The sequence below is a fragment of the Palaemon carinicauda genome, chromosome 18 (assembly GCF_036898095.1).
Source record: "Palaemon carinicauda isolate YSFRI2023 chromosome 18, ASM3689809v2, whole genome shotgun sequence".
NCBI lineage: Eukaryota > Metazoa > Arthropoda > Malacostraca > Decapoda > Palaemonidae > Palaemon > Palaemon carinicauda.
The window spans coordinates 7,082,996-7,100,495 of record NC_090742.1 but is presented as its reverse complement, the minus strand read 5'-3'; the positions used below and the strand labels follow the sequence as shown (position 1 = coordinate 7,100,495).

Sequence of the window (17,500 nt, the reverse complement as noted above, 5' to 3'; positions counted from 1 at the left end):
AAAAGCTCAAGATCGAGACGACTGGCGAAATCTAACCAATGATAATGATTAATATTTTTAAGTAATAAATTTTTCTTTATAAATAATGCATGTCAAAACCATTAGCCTTTACCAATGGATCTATCATCAGGGCCAATGCCACAGAATTACATCTAATTACACGCTAGAAACGATTAAATATGCCGTATTGTTCATATCAGAATGGGAATATGGCTACTAAGTAAGAAACCTAGTAATTAGCTTAGCCATCCACGGAAACTTTCACATTATGGTAATTCTTAACATATGTCAGGCCTATTTTTCACCATCGTTGCGTATACGCACTTAAGGTGAATACGCAAATAATTTATATCAATAGGACATACAGTTTAATGAAAGGACTTTATTGATGTATGTCAAATTTATTTTAGGGTATTTCTTTTCTAATATATAGGTGGCTTAAGACCAAATAGATCAGTTGTATTTTAATAGCCTAAGTGGCAACATTGTTATTGTTATCCACTGACCTATTTATCTACAAACGTACGTACATACATATGTATTTCTGTGTGTGGGTATGTATATATTTGTGTGTATGTGTGTGTAGTTGTGCACGTGTGTGTGTATAAAAAGATTTTTATGTATGTGCGTATGCATATGCATATGTCTATATATGTGTGTATATATAAATACGCACACACATAGGCTATATATATATATATATATATATATATATATATATATATATATATTTACATATATATATATATATATATATATATATGTATATGTATATGTATATATATATATATATATATATATATATATATATATATATATCCCTTCATATGTACCCGACCAGTTTTATTTCATCACCATTGAAAAAAAAAATAACCGCTCGCAATATTGTGTCAGTCACATTGACATCACTACCTTACATTACTGCGTTTTTTAAGGATGCTAAGTATCTTTATATAAACAACTACGTGATATTCTAAATCCTAGAAACTATTATAAAGAAAGGAAGTTTTTCAATCATTTTGCCTGATGCATTTTTGTTGCTGTCAAAATTACGCTACATAAAATCTTTGTAGTTTTATACTAATTAGTAAAGTTGTCTTTGGGTAGGTACAGCATCCTAATATTTTAGCTGGATAGGAATAATCTATTTCAGATTTTCTTTTCGAATTAAATAATAGAAATTACTATACTGATTACGAAAATCGTTCTTAATCCTAGAAAAAAATCCAACTTATTATTATTATTATTATTATTATTATTACTTGCTAAGCTATAACCCTAGTTGGAAAAGCAGGTTGCTATAAGCCTAAGGACTCTAACAATGAAAATAGCCCAGAAAGGAAAGTAAATAAGGAAACAGCTAGAATAGTGTGCCAAAACTGTTCGTCCTAATAATCTTACCCTATTCTTTTCTCTTACGTCACTTAATCTTCAACATTCATTAAGAAATGCCACGGCCAATCACTTAAAGAAGGCCCGCACCTACACTTCCATAGATACAGAAGGAAGGAAGGTCTAGTTTCCCAACTTTTCCCTCTTGTCAACAGATGGCGTTCTCTTTGCGTCACAGTCTCTGAGCAAAAGTTGACCATCGCTAACCACTTTAACCGCTGATGGCTTCAGAACTAGATGATTTTATTTACTTGAGAAATGTATAGATGTAAATATCGCTCTCTTTATTTACACATCTATGGAATGTTGTGCAAATAAGCTGTGCTCAAAGGACGTCAGGTATTTTATGGCTGGATGGTGAATGTGAATGCAATTATTACATCACAATAAGGTTTTATATTGATTATAAATATGAGGAAACAAACTTTCAACATAAGCAGAGGGAGAAAACCCAAATTACCTTAGAATTACCTTAAAAATTACCTTGAAACCATGCAAATTACCTCAAACTAAGGTAATTACCTTAAATGTTTAAACCCCGATAGGGAATAGCACTGCAAAGCTACTCTTCAGGTAAACCGGTAACTTTTTAAAGAACTAAACTAAACGAAATAGAAAAAAAGGTTTTCTTCACGAAAAGGAAAATGTTTTACAATTACTTATTATTACCTTTCCTTCTTGACCTCAAAAGAAAGCCAAAAAAGTACGTATACACCGAAAGGTTTAAAGGCCCCTCATGAATGGCAGGGCCAAGGGACACTGACATTGCCCTATCGAGTAGGACAATGACCTTAAAACTGACCATATATACATATGATTAGCACCCAAGCCCCCTCTCCATCCAAGCTAGGACCAAGGAGGGCCAGGCAATGGCTGCCTATGACTCAGCAGATAGACCTATAGGCTCCTCAAAACCCCACAACCTTAGCTCACAAAGATGGTGAGATTGCAGCGACCAAAGAAACTAACGAGTCTGAGCGGGACTCCAACCTCAGTCTGGCGTTTACCAGTCAGGGAAGTTACCACAAAGGGAAATATTTAGGGACTTTGGAATACACTGAACCCCATCAGACATCAAATACGCTTAAGGTCTAAATTAACTCTGGGAAAGGCAAGCTGGTACTGCCGTGGCGGACGTCTGCACTCAGTTAGTTTTGGAACATTACGTCCCATTCCATAAACCTCTGCTGTTTAGAAAGGCTCTCTCTCTCTCTCTCTCTCTCTCTCTCTCTCTCTCTCTCTCTCTCTCTCTCTCTCTCTCCTAAAAAACTAGTGTTCTGTTTCTCAAATTTCTAACCGTTAATAATATTTTCTCGGTTACTCTCTGAACTTTCTTTTGTAGTTGTTAAATCTAAGATTATCTAAATAACAAGCTATTCAAAATTCAATTGCCTTGTCCAGCAGATAACTTTAAATTTATACCTAAATCTACACGAAGTTGTAGTTAATCAAATTTCAACATCATCTATTATAGCAAAAAATTCATAATCTTTCAGAGAATTTACCGCCTATATTTTCTCGGACTCTTCAAGGTATAATGTTTGCGTATCCATACTCCTAAATATACATAAGTGCTTACTAACTCAAATCTAATTGTAAGTGACATAGGCCTACACATGTATACAACACATAGCTTCAAAGTATAATGCTTGCGTATACATACTCCTAAATATACATGTGTGCTTACTAAATAAAATCTACTTGTACGTGACATAGACCTACATATGTACACAAGACACAGCTTCAGAGTATAATGTTTGCGTATCCATACTCCTAAATATACATAGGTGCTTACTAACTCAATTCTAATTTCAAGTGACATAGGCCTACACATGTATACAACACATAGCTTCAAAGTATAATGCTTGCGTATACATACTCCTAAATATACATATGTGCTTACTAAATCAAATCTAATTGTAAGTGACATAGGCCTATATATATATATATATATATATATATATATATATATATATATATATGTATATATATATATATATGTATATATATATATATATATATATATATATATATATATATATATATATATATATATATATATATATAACACCGTATCTATTACATTCTAAAATGACACGACGCATATCAACCAACAAAACCGTGTTGACACAAGAATGGTTACAGATGGTTTCAAATCATTGGAACCTAGATATATGTCTACCGTAGGCTCTAGAGCCTTTAGATATGCGGCCCCGAGACTATACAATAAGCTCACATTGCTTCTCATGTAGCTTATTTGTTTCCTTATATCCTTTCTTCACTGGACTATTTTTCCATGTTGGAGCCCTTGGGCTTATAGCATCCTGCTTTTCCAACTAGGGTTGTAGTTTGGCTAATAATAATAATGATGATAATAATAATAATAATAATGATAATAATAATAATAATAATAATAATAATAATAATGTATATTTCCGATATTTTCACACTTAGGCATTTGGGTTGAGCGAATACGTGCATGAGAGAGAGAGAGAGAGAGAGAGAGAGAGAGAGAGAGAGAGAGAGAGAGAGAGACGAGCTGATGGGGGTGTTAGATATATAACAACCGAGAGAGAGAGAGAGAGAGAGAGAGAGAGAGAGAGAGAGATCCTATGGGAAATTTAGCAACCTAAAGGCTGTCAGTGGTAATAGAGCATTATTACAGTAATCATAATAAAATGAAGAATTTCTTCTGACATCTTACCATTTTGATATATAAAACTTATGTCGCAATTAAGGTCATCTATGACGAAATTACCTTATTTTTATGAAATAAAACAATCTTATATTCATGATATTGTAAAAGTAAGCTGAGGAGACAGGTCAGTCGACATATGTTATCAAATTACTTTAATTATTCCAGTATAATTAACAACATTTATTCCTCACTGTTGAGTTAATTAAAAAGGTGATTCATTCATTTCTCGATTATATAATTTTAAAGGTTTGGCAAAATGTTTTGCCACGAGGAAAATGAACGAATTAAGTCTTTAGGAAAATTGCAAATAGCGTTTTTAACTACACATTATCTCCATATAATAATCAAACATTAACGTAGCTAGGCGAAGAATAAGTTTAATAAGAAAAACATTTAACCTATTTTGTGTGTATGAAAGTGTATGCTAATAAGAACTACCCGCATGTACATGAACACACACACATGCACACACACACACATATATATATGTATATATATACACATATATATATACATATATATATGTGTGTGTGTATATATATACACACACACACACACACATATATATATATATATATATATATATATATATATATATATATATATATGTATGTATATATATACACACACATATATGTATATATATATATATATATATATATATATATATATATATATATATGTATGTATGTATATATACACACACACACACATATATATATATACATATATATATATATATAGGAATATATATATATATATATATATATATATATATATATATATATATATATATATTCCCATTTTTGGATATAACTGCCATGCATTTCTTTCTAGAATTAAATACGCTAACTCAAGCCAAAAATACAAAGAAAAGCAATTGAATAACAAAACTCCCTTTGAAAACAGACCTGGGAAATGTAATATTCCACCAATCTCAGTACACTGGCGTAGACAGGCCGCAACTCGAGTGGCGCATGAAAGTAAATGAGTATTGGTTCTCATAAAACACGAGGAGAATCTTTCGCCAATTGCTTATTGTTTAATGAGTTTAATACTTTGACTTCCTGGAATCAGCTGAGGTAATCAAGCGTGTCGGACAGACTTTCCTGGTGTAAGATGTGAATGGAGTTTATCTCTAAGATATTTGGGAGATTCGATGCTGTTAGTTTTTTACTTTTCTTTTTATTATTCTTATTTGTCTGGTTAGTCTCGTTGTTTTATTTTCTTATTCTACATATTTTCTAATTATGTCTAAAATTGGGATTTAATTTTCCTCATCTTCGTTTGGTTTTAATGTATTTTATTTCCCTTTAACATTTTTATTTCTTAGCCTCCTCGTTTTTTTTTTAATTCCTTATTTCTGGGATTTAATTTTCCTTATTTTCGTTTACTTTTATTGAATTTTATTCTATTTAGAAGTTTTAATTTTTTAGTGGCATCGTTATTTTTACTTCCTTGTTTCCCGTATAAAAAAAGAAAAGTTTAAATAGTATGTTTCCATTTTTCTTATTTCCGTTGATTCACTTCGTTTACCAATCGTTATAAAATAATTTTCCGTTGATATTGTCTTCTCTTATTTCCCTATCATTTATATATTTCATATACAGTACTGTCATCTTACAATCATATTTACAATTCTCGCCATTAATGACAATTTTCTCTAGCTTTATTCACTTCCTTTCATGAGCAGTGTCATTATAATTTTTCTTTAATTCTTAAGAATATTTTGTCTTTCTATTCCTCTCCAAGTTGCTCTTCACAGCCATTATCTCATTCTCCTTTGTTATATTCTTTGTATCTATTTCAATTCCCTTCATTATCAACGCTGTATTTTTCTCCTCCTTTTCGTTTGTTGTTATGTCTATTTTCCCTTTTCTTACTATTTCACCTCGTTCATCACTGCCATTTTTTCTTTCATTACTATTATTTTTTCCCCCTAAGAATCCTGAATTCCTCACTAATTTTACATCTTCAGATGTCATAATGTTTCCTATTTTCCCTTAACTTTTCATAGTCATTATTATTTTACACAGTTTTAGATGATAATTATAATAGTGAAGATTATTATCATCATTATCATTTATTATCATAATTATTTATTATCATTATTATTAAACATCACTATCATTATCATTATGATTACTATAGAAACCCCGCTCATGTTCTGGTTAGCGCATAAGACATATATGTATTTTTTTCTCAATTATATTATTATAAAAACATACCTAAAATAACCACAGGAAGGGTCTTTTAGTTTCCTGTATTATCATTCACTGAAATTATTAAAAAATATCAATAACTTGTTAAGTAAAGATCAAGGAATAATATCCACTTGTGAAAAGAAAATTAAAAAATACTGCTAAGAAAAACAATTGAAATAAAGAAAATAAAGAAAAAATTTGGATAAAGAACTTTGAATTCTTGAATACAATATTGCACCTGAATTTTAATCCATAGTTTTCTCATTTCTCATTATTTTTTCGATAATTTTCATTCCTTACTGGCACTCCAAAATCAAACCATTGTTCTCTAGCCTTGGGTAGTGCCATAGCCTCTTTACCATGGTCTTCCACTGTCTTGGGTTAAAGTTCTCTTACTTGAGGGTACACTCAGGCACACTATTCTATCTCGTTTCTCTTCCTCTAGTTTTGTTAAAGTTTTCATAGTTTATACAGAATATATTTATCTAAATGTCATTATTCTTAAAATATATTTTTTTCCTTGTTTCCTTTCCTCACTGGGCTATTTTCCCTGTTGGGGGCCCTGGGCTGATAGCATCTTGCTTTTCCAACTATGGTTGTAGCTTAGCAAGTAGCAACAACAACAATAATAATAATAATAATAATTCTGTCTAGCACATCAAAATTCTTAACCTAAACTCTTTGATTATTAATACCATCAACTATATCCATTTTCCTAGTTCCCTCTATTTTTAGCATCATCATCTCCTCCTACGCCCATTGACGCAAAGGGTCTTGGTTAGATTTTGCCAGTCGTCTCTATCTTGAGTTTTTAAATCAATACTTCTACACTCATCATTATCTACTTCCCACTTCAGAGTCCTCAGCCATGCAGGGCTAGGTCTTCCAACTATTCTAGTGCCTTGTGGAGCCCAGTTTAAAGTTTGGTGAACTAACCTCTCAGGATAATATACTATTATTACTCTGTTTATCCTCTCATTCTTTTCTATATTTTCTATCACCATTCATATATTATCAACATAATTCTTTCTAATAACCCTTTTTACTTTGTTTCCTCTTTGTTATTTCATAATTACAAAACTCATTTTCAATCTAATCTCGTTAGAGTAACTTCCATAACATTAAAACTGTTTCCTTCAAATATTCCACCCGACAGAATTACTCTGTTTATCCTATCTATCATTTCTTCTATATTATCTATCATCAATCGTCTTATTATCAACATCATTTTAATCACCCTTTTCCCTTTCTTCCAATTTGCTATTTCATAATAACAAAACTCATTTTCAATCTAATCTCGTTAGAGTAACTGGCTCTACATTATAACCGATTCATCCAAATATTCCACCCGACAGAATCACTCTGTTTACCCTATCTATCATTTATTCTATATTTTCTATCATCACTCATTATCAAGAGAATTCATTTCAAGCCTCCTTTTCCCTTTCTTCCAATTTGCCATTTCATAATTACAAAACTCGTTTTCAATCTGATCTCGTTAGCGTAATCTCCACAACGTTAAAACGTACGAGCGCCATGAGACACCTTTCAAAGTTCGTTCGCCACACCTCTAATTATTAACGTTTAATGGCAGTGCTAGAACGGTTAGCATAACAAATTGCTCGTTAGAGGTACGTAGCCTGTCTCGTACTCTCGTGCTGCTACGTACAGTTTCACTGAGCTTTTTCTAGTATTCAGAATGGGTCCTCCCGTACTCGTTGAAAGTTTATGTCTGTATTTTATATAATGATATTATTATTCGGATTATTGTTTACACTGCATAGTTTCCTCACTAGGTTATTTTTCCCTGTTGGAGCCCTTGGGCTTATAGCATCTTGCTTTTCCAACTAGGGTTGCAGCTTAGCTATTAGTAATAATAATAATAATAATAATAATAATAATAATAATAATAATGTTAGAAAAATGTCCAATCATTAATATTCTCTTTAAACTATCCATAATATTAATAATAATAATAATAATAATAATAATAATAATAATAATTATCAATGAAAATAAAAACAAAATCAGCAACAACAATAATAATCACCTACTTAATAAAAAATAACTTCAAATTAATAAGACTATTACTATACCTAAGATTTTTTTTTACACCCAGTCAGTCGTTTTATCGTATTCTATGTTTAGTCATTTTTCTTTCCACTCTCAAAGCTTTAAAAATTAACGCTACATGATAATTCGTTGCAATTCTGTCAAATTTGTCAAATTTATGATTTACGAAATATCAGAACTTCAGTCATACTATCAAAATGTTTTTATCTATGTCGTATTTCTATTTTATTGTATTCTTATTATTTCAAATATCTATTGTGTGTAGATCAGCGAAAATTAGCAAATTGTAAACGGAAATTAAAGAGTCCATCAAAACTACTTTTTCAGCTTCGAAATGTTCTGGTCATATAAGATTAAAAAAATTATCAGGTGGTACAGTTGGCTTAATTAATTCCGGTACACTTATGTCTCCTTGGTTTCCCATGAAGTGTACCGGAATTAATGAAGCCAACTGTACGAATAACCAACAAAAATCCCTCTTGAAAAAAATTCATGGTATCTTACCTTCCGTCGTGAGCATCGCCTCCAGATTCGCTCTTCTTATCAGTGCCATAAGTGTGTTGAGTTTCAATTCTTCCATGAGTCCAGAGAACATCATATTTGAGTTCTGACCTGGGTGTAGGGCGTTTAAGGTCCGTGTTGCAGTGGCACCAATATCATTTGTCTGTTCTATTAACACCACGTCCTCCTGAAGTCTGCTTCCAGTTAAGGACTTCCCTTCCGACTGAGCTCGAGGGCCAACTACTTCGTTATTGTCGGTGCCTTCGTTAATGAGAAGAGCAGCATCAACGACCTTCGCCAAGGCTTGAGCAGCTACGTCAGGGCTTCCTTTGTCCACTAGAAGGATGTCATCATAATCTTCAGTGGCTGAAATGAAGAGGGTATCATCAGCATTAACAGTGGCAATGGGATCGCTTGATTCTGCTTGCGATCCGGGCGAGGTTGCTCCGATGTCGATGCCACCTGACCCATCGAGGTCTATGAAGAGGGGCTCTCCTACGGGGGTTTGAGTAGCAGTAGGTCCAACTGGCGTTGTCTGTGACCCTGTGTACTGCACTGTGTTTTGAACAGCATTCACCTGGCTTACACTGGCTGGTGCCCTGACATCAATACCAGGAGCAACGCCGGTGTTTCCTACTATAGGTCGCCATTGGGGGGACTGAGCTTGACCTGTTCCTTTGATGACTTCGTCTTCATTAAGTAAATGACCCATGGCCATAGCAGCAGAGAGTGGAGCATTGATCTGAGACTGATGTTGTTGGTGGGCACTGTTAGCCTGGGTGTTATATGCAGCACCTGCTTGCTGCCCTGTGGCCGGCAAGAAAGAATTCTGGAGAGGTGCAGGGTTACCAATACCAGTTCCTGCTGGAGCTGACGGTCTGAAACCAGTGCTTCCCGTTTGTGAGTAACCAGAACCAGAGGGTGCTGTAGGCTCTCTAAATCCAGTCGCTTGCAGTGCAGCCAAATTGTTGTTGGGTTGTCTTGGAGAGCTGTAGCTTGATGGAGGCGCCTGTTGTGCTCCAAAATTAGATACTGGTGCTTGTGGAGCACCATAGCTCGATGATGGTGCTTGAGGGGAAGTGAATCCTGGTGATTGAGCCTGTGGTGCACCATAGCTCGATGATGGTGCTTGAGGGGAAGTGAACCCTGATGATTGAGCCTGTGGTGCGCCATAGCTTGACGATGGTGCTTGAGGGGCGCCGTATCCAGTAGACGGCGCAGATGGTGCCTGATAAGATATCTCGAAATACCCGTTATTGCTATTTTCGCTCCCGTAATGAGACGGTGGTCTGCGGTAGTAACTGGACTGTCCACCTCCACCCTCGTTGCCTTTGTTGAACAGATTCCCTGCTTTGGCGAATAAGCTGCCCTTGAAATCGAGAACTTGGCTCTTCAGGTTCCGAATGCCCTCTATGATGGGAGCTTTGAGATTCCTGAGACTCGTGAAAGCCTGGGACTTCAATCTCTTGAGGCCTCTCAGAGGGCCGGGAATTCGAAAACCACCACCCCCACCACCACCTCCGCCACTACCATATCCTCCCCCTCCTCCTCCTCCCCCTTTATTTCGATTAAAAGAAGGCCATCTAAAGATATTGAAATTTATGCCGTTGGCAGCCCCTATCACACAAACGACTAGCAACAAAGGTAAGAGTCTCATGTTTATCCCTTGTTAATTAAATCAAAACTAATTAAAAATTCTTGATTTAGGTAAACACGCAATTAGCAATATCCGTTTACGAATCGTGCATCCGCATGAAGTATCACCTCAGATAAGGTTTCAGGAAAGTTAAGGTCTATATCACTTCGAGTCACACTGACGGAGGACCGCGCATTGCACAGGGGGGAAATATCCGAGGGACGAGAGACCAAGCAACTCGGTGCGTTCCCGACTACAGGCAACGAGCGAATGAGCAGTTTTGAGCACTGAGCAATTCTCCGAGCTCCGACTGAGCCAATGCGATGACTACAGTCGGTGGAAACTTTCTCTTTCCTTTAGGCTTTTGCATAAGGGCTTCCCCTCCTTCAGAAGGGACTTCGTTGGTGGCTTGTTTCGTGGCCGAGGCATTGCAGGTTTCGAAGAGGTGGTATCTATTGCGTTATTGATTGAACAATACATTGCTGTAGTTTCTCTCGTCATACACTTAAAACCTTGCCTTAAAAAAGTGGTAGAAATCCTGGAATAAATGTTGTCAGGCATTTACGTTTTAAAAACGGATATATTGACGTAAAGGGGTGATATTCCACTGTTCAAAACCTGCCGTAAAAACGGTAAAATTCATGGAATAAATATTGCCAGGCATTTACAGTTTTAAAAACGGATATATTGATGTAAAGGAGTGATATTACTGTTAAAAAATTTACCTTAAAAACGGTAAAAATCCTGGAATAAACATTGCCAAATATTTGTCGATTTAAAAATAGATATATTGATGTGAAGGAGTGATATTACACTATTAAATATTTGCCCTAAAAAAACGGTAAAATCCATGAATAAATGTTGCCGTTTTAAAAACAGATATACTGACGTAGAGTGATATTACACTGTTAAAATCTTGCTATAAAAAAAAAAACGGTAAAAATCCTGGAATAAATATTGCCAGGCATTTACCGTTTTAAAAACGGATATATTGACGTAAAGGAGTGATATTACACTTAAAAAATGCCGTAAAAATCCTGGAATAAATGTTGCCAAGAATTCGCCGTTTTAAAAACGGATATATTGACGTAAAGGAGTGATATTACACTTAAAAAATGCCGTAAAAACGGTAAAAATCCTGGAATAAATGTTGCCAAGAATTCGCCGTTTTAAAAACGGATATATTGACTTAGAGTGATGTTGCACTATTCAAGCGTCCCAGACCGAATGACCTAATCTTGGCACCAGATGTCAGGAGTTCGAATGTGTTTATTGGACTCCTTAATGAGCAGGTAATTAGGCAAGAGACGTCACTGGATGAAAGCTGACGACAGAAGACACACTTGTGCGATGACAGGAAATTTGGTAACTCTCTGGAAGGGGAAGGCGCGTACGGAAGGATGTCAAAAAGGACCCGTGAAGAAATTTGTCATTTTTGCAATTCGGTAGATCTGGTTATGTACGCAGAGACTGGCACGATAAATGACGCAAGTTACGCAGCTATGTTATTATTATTATTATTATTATTATTATTATTACTTGCTAGGCTACAACCCTAGATTGAAAAGCAGGATGCTATAAGCCCAAGGGCTCCAACAGGAAAAAATAGCCCAGTGAGGAAAAGAAATAAGGAAATAAATAAACTACAAGAGAAGTAATAACAATCAAAATAGAATACTTTGAGATCATTGCGATCTATATACGCATAGACTAGCACGACGAATGACGCAAGTTACGCAACTATAAAAAGACTCAAGGTCCTCTAAAATATATTCAAAGGACCCTGGAAACTCAGGTTGTCTGCTCAAATGGAAGGACGGGAAGATTAAGAAGCAACTTTTTTAAATATTCTACTCGAATATTTTTGTCTTCACCAAAATCAAAGATTTTGCGGCATGTATTCACCCTTGTCTGTCTCGTCTGTTTGTAAGTTTTTTTTTTTTTTTTTTTTTTTTTTTTTTTTTTTTTTTTTTTAGCAAATTTACACAAAAACCATTGTGCCGATTTTGACCAAACTTGGTAGTCACGTTTGACCAAAGAATGAATCTGTAACATTTTGGATAAAGTACATCAAAACACAAGTTCGCAGCAGTACTTTGAAAATAATTGTTTAAAAAAAAATACTTCAAAGAGTTTGACCTGAAATGATTTTAGCAATAGACCTGATTATTACTTCTCAAAAATTATGAAATTAACTACTGTACCTGAAAATCAACACCCCAACCCGTCTCTCTCTCTATCTCTCTCTCTCTCTCTCTCTCTCTCTCTCTCTCTCTCTCTCTCTCTCTCTCTCTCTCTCTCTCTCGTTATACTTCTATCACCCCCATCAGCTCGTCTCTCTCTCTCTCTCTCTCTCTCTCTCTCACACGGTTGCTATACTTATACACCCCCATCAGCTAAAATCTCTCTCTCTCTCTCTCTCTCTCTCTCTGTTGTTATACTTCTGACACCCCCATCAGCCTAAATCTCTCTCTCTCTCTCTCTCTCTCTCTCTCTCTCTCTCTCTCTCTCTCTCTCTCTCTCTGTGGTTATACTTCTAACACACCCATCAGCTCAAATTCTCTCTCTCTCTCTCTCTCTCTCTCTCTCTCTCTCTCTCTCTCTCTCTCTCTCTCTCTCTCTCTCAGTTGTTATACTTCTAACATCCACATCAGCTCAAATCTCTCTCTCTCTCTCTCTCTCTCTCTCTCTCTCTCTCTCTCTCTCTCTCTCTCTCTCGTTATACTTCTAACATCCCCATCAGCTAAAATCTCTCTCTCTCTCTCTCTCTCTCTCTCTCTCTCTCGCTTGTTATACTTCTAACACCCCTATCAGCTTGAATCTCTCTCTCTCTCTCTCTCTCTCTCTCTCTCTCTCTCTCTCTCTCTCTCTCTCTCTTGTTATACTTCTAACACCCCTATCAGCTTGAATCTCTCTCTCTCTCTCTCTCTCTCTCTCTCTCTCTCTCTCTCTCTCTCTCTCTCATATTGTCTTAAGTTCTTGTGTCTCTATATTTCACTATCATCTTCTTAGCTCACCTGTTTAAGAAAATACTTAGCTTTAAACAAAGGATGATCGGTGCATACATACATAGTTACATACATCAGTTAATCCAGTGAAATTATTCTTTACAGATTCTTAAATTCCTTTTTATTTTTTAGTGACCACACAAGAATAAGGCGTTTGGAGATTTTTCTATGTTGTGTAGAGTAATTATTATTATTATTATTATTATTATTACTATTATTATTATTATTATTATTATTATTATTATTATTATTATTATTATTATTATTATTATTATTTGCTAAGCTACAACCCTAATTGCAAAAGCAGGATGCTATAAGCCCATGGGCCCCAACAGGGAAAGTAGCCCAGTGAGGAAAGGAAACAAGGAAAAATAAAATATTTTAAGAACAGTAACAACATAATAATATATATATCCTATACAAACTATAAAAACTTTAACAAAACAAGAAGAAGAGAAGTAGATAGAACAGTGTGTCCGAGTGTACCCTCAAGTAAGAGAACTCTAACCCAAGACATTGGAAGTGTGTTTCTGCATATACACTATACACATTATTAAACGTACCTTTATTTGTACTTTTTGCAGTTAAATATCTTGATTTATTAATTTACTGGCAAAATTAATTGAAATAGCAGTTTTAATTTTTAAAAACTTATTCTATTTCACCATACAGCCTTTCAAAGTATAAGAAATAAAAACCAGTAGTAATAAAAACCAAGTCATTTCATTGATTTTTTTTTTTTTTTTAGAAAATAGACACATTTATATCCAAAGTGGAGCCTCTGTACCATGGTCTTCCCTCGTAGTTTATTTAAATCTTTGTTTCCTTTCCTCACTGGGCTATTTTCCCTATTGGAGCCCTTGGGGTTATAGCATCTTACGTTTCTAACTAGGGGTTGTGGCTTAACTTGAAATAATGATAATAATAATAATAATAATAATAATAATAATAATAATAATATCTTGCTTTTCCAACTAGGGGTTATAGCTTAGCTAGTAGTAGTAGTAATAATGATAATAATAACAATAATGATAATAATAATAATAATAATAATAATAATAATAATAATAATAATAATAATAATAATAACAATAATAACAATAACAATAATAATAATAATAATAATAATAATAACAATAACAATAACAATAATAATAATAATAATAATAATAATAATAATAACATTTTGCTTTTCTACCTATGGGTTGTGGATTAGCCTGTAATAATAATAATAATAATAATAATAATAATAATAATAATAATAATAATAATAATAATAATAATAATGATAATAATAATAATGATAATAATAATAATTATAATAATAATAGCATCTTGCTTTAGAACCTAGGGCTTGTAGATTAACTTGTAATAATAATAATAATAATAATAATAATAATAACGTAACAGACATCTACGTAACATCCGTAACATAAATCAGAACAGCTGACGCTATGAATTATGTTACTACGACTCCCAAACCCGGAGTCTCCCCGCAAATTAGGTTGCAAAATTTTATATAGAAGTGGTTTCGTATTGGCTAAGTTTTTGACTGCATTATGGTAAGGAGCAATAGCGCAATACCTTTAATTAACCGACTATAGTATAATAGACTGGTTTTAGGCGTGTATTTACTGAAAGCTGTTCTTTTATGGCGCGCCAATAGGCTACCGAACTCTCTTTGAAGTTTGTTTGTATTACAGCTAGTGAATATTTAAAAGCTGTTTGAATGTGATTATTATTATTATTATTATTATTATTATTATTATTATTATCTTTATATTTTTATCTTTATCATTATTGTTATTGTTATTGTTATTATTATTATTATTATTATTATTATTATTATTATTATTATTATTATTATTATTATTATTATTATTATCATTATTATTACTACTACTACTTGCTAAGCTACAGCCCTAGTTGGAAAAGCAGGATGCTATAAGCCCAAGGGCTCCAACAGGGAAAATAGCCCATTGAGGAGAGGGAATAAGGAAATGAATAAAATATTTTACGAACAGTAACGTCATTAAATCAAATTTTTCATGTACAGTATATACTATAAAGACTTTTAAGAAACAAGACGAAGAGAAATGAGATAGAATATTGTGCCCAAGTGTACCTTCAAACAAGAGAACTCTACCGCAAGACAGTAGAAGACCATGGTACAAAGGATATGGCACCACCTAAGACTAGAGAACAATGGTTTGATTTTGGAGTGACCTTCTCCTAGAAGAGTTGCGTACCATAGCTAAAGAGTCTCTTCTACCCTTACCAAGAGGAAAGTGGCCACTGAACAATTACATTGCAGTAGTTAATCCGTTGGGAGGAGAGGAATTGCTTGGTAATCTCAGTGCTGTAGGTGTATGAGAACAGAGAAGAATGTTTAAAGAATAGGCCAGACTAATCGGTGTTTGTGTAAGCAAAGGGAAAATGAGCCGTAACTAGAGAGAAGGATCCAATGTAGTATTGTCTGGCCAATCAAAGGACCCAATAACTCTCTAGCGGTAGTATTTCAACGGGTGGCCAGTGCCCTGACCAACCTACTACCTACAAGAGCACTAGTATTAATGGTAGTAGGAAGTAATAATACTAGCAACAATAGTATTAGTATCAGTAGTGATAGTAGCAGTAAAAGTAGCATTAAAAGTAACAACAATAGTATTAGTAGCAACAGTAGTAGAAGTAACAATAGTATCTACCGCATAATCGAGTTGTAATCAGACGTATAAGACAATCACTTTCACTGAAGAATCGACAATGTTCGTTGAACATAAATTAGATTTACTACTAGTCACATTTGCTTTTGTTTACTTCCTCATAGAAAGAATGTAAACTCCCTTCCCCCTTTATTTTTGGAAGGGGGGCTTTTTTGGGGGGGAGGGGGTTTAATAGTTATCTATATTAATAGAAAGAATGTAAATTTGATTTTTTTTTATAGGGGCTTTTTGGAGTTTGTTAATAGTAATCAAACCTTATATAAATAGAATGTAAACTTTCCTTTTTTTTTTTTTTTTTTTTTTGGTATGGGGCCGCTTTTGGGAGTTTGTCAATAGGAATCAAACCTTTAATTAGGGTAACTTACTTTTAATTCCGAAATTTTCGCAGTATTTAATTATATATTACTATCAAATTCCATAAATTCTGATAAACGATAAGAATTATCAAGGTCATTCCCCACAGTAGAACCAGCATTTTTTTCTTTCTAACTGTAAATAATTATCAAAAATGACCAAGCAAATTTCACTGGCCACAAACTTAATGATATCCACATTTACAACGCAAAGAGTATTTTATACCAGCCTGTAAAAGAACATTTCAAATCAGGTTATTATGAAACAAATCAGATTTAGTTATGAAAAAATCGAAGGTGGAGTTTGACACAACGTTTCCAATTTAGATCCTTTATACAGGAAAACGTCTAGTTTTGACGATGAAAAAATATTTCGTATCCAGCTATTCCGGATTACTTTATAATTTGATTTATGCAAAAAATAAATCCGGATAAATGCCATCACAAATCAGGAGACATAACATTGTCAAAGGACAGTCTGGGTCCAGTTGTTAAAAAAAAAAAAAAAATAGTTATAAGAAAAAAATTCACATTGCGTTTTTATATGACAGTCTGGAATCAGATTCTGTATTTACATAACAGCACAGTCCAATTACCACGGAAGAGCCCTGATTCTTTTCTTTTTGTCAAAATTCCTAATATAGTTTTATTTAAGCTGAACTAGAAGCTCATTATTATTATTATTATTATTATTATTATTATTATTATTATTAATAATAATAGTTAAACGGTAACCCTAGTTGTTAAAACAGGATGTTATAAGCCCCACAAGGGTTCCAATAAGGAAAATATCCCAGTGAGGGAAGGAAATAAGGAAAAATAGAATAATGTGCCTGAATGTCCCCTCAAGCAAGAGAACTCTAACCCAATACCTGGAAGACCACAGCATAGAGGCTGCGGCACTACTCAAGA

At 33.9% G+C, this 17,500-nt stretch overlaps 1 protein-coding gene across 1 annotated transcript in view; it reads right to left on the bottom strand.

The window, feature by feature from the left end:
* The window catches only part of LOC137657601 (uncharacterized), a 315,322-nt gene extending 304,523 nt beyond the window's left edge, over positions 1–10,799 (bottom strand). Inside the window, exon 1 of the mRNA XM_068391959.1 lies at positions 8,872–10,799. Coding sequence (XP_068248060.1) covers positions 8,872–10,525 — 1,654 coding nt within the window. The 5' untranslated portion in view covers positions 10,526–10,799. The remainder of the gene's footprint in view (positions 1–8,871) is intronic.
* Between the last annotated feature and the right edge of the window lie 6,701 nt (positions 10,800–17,500).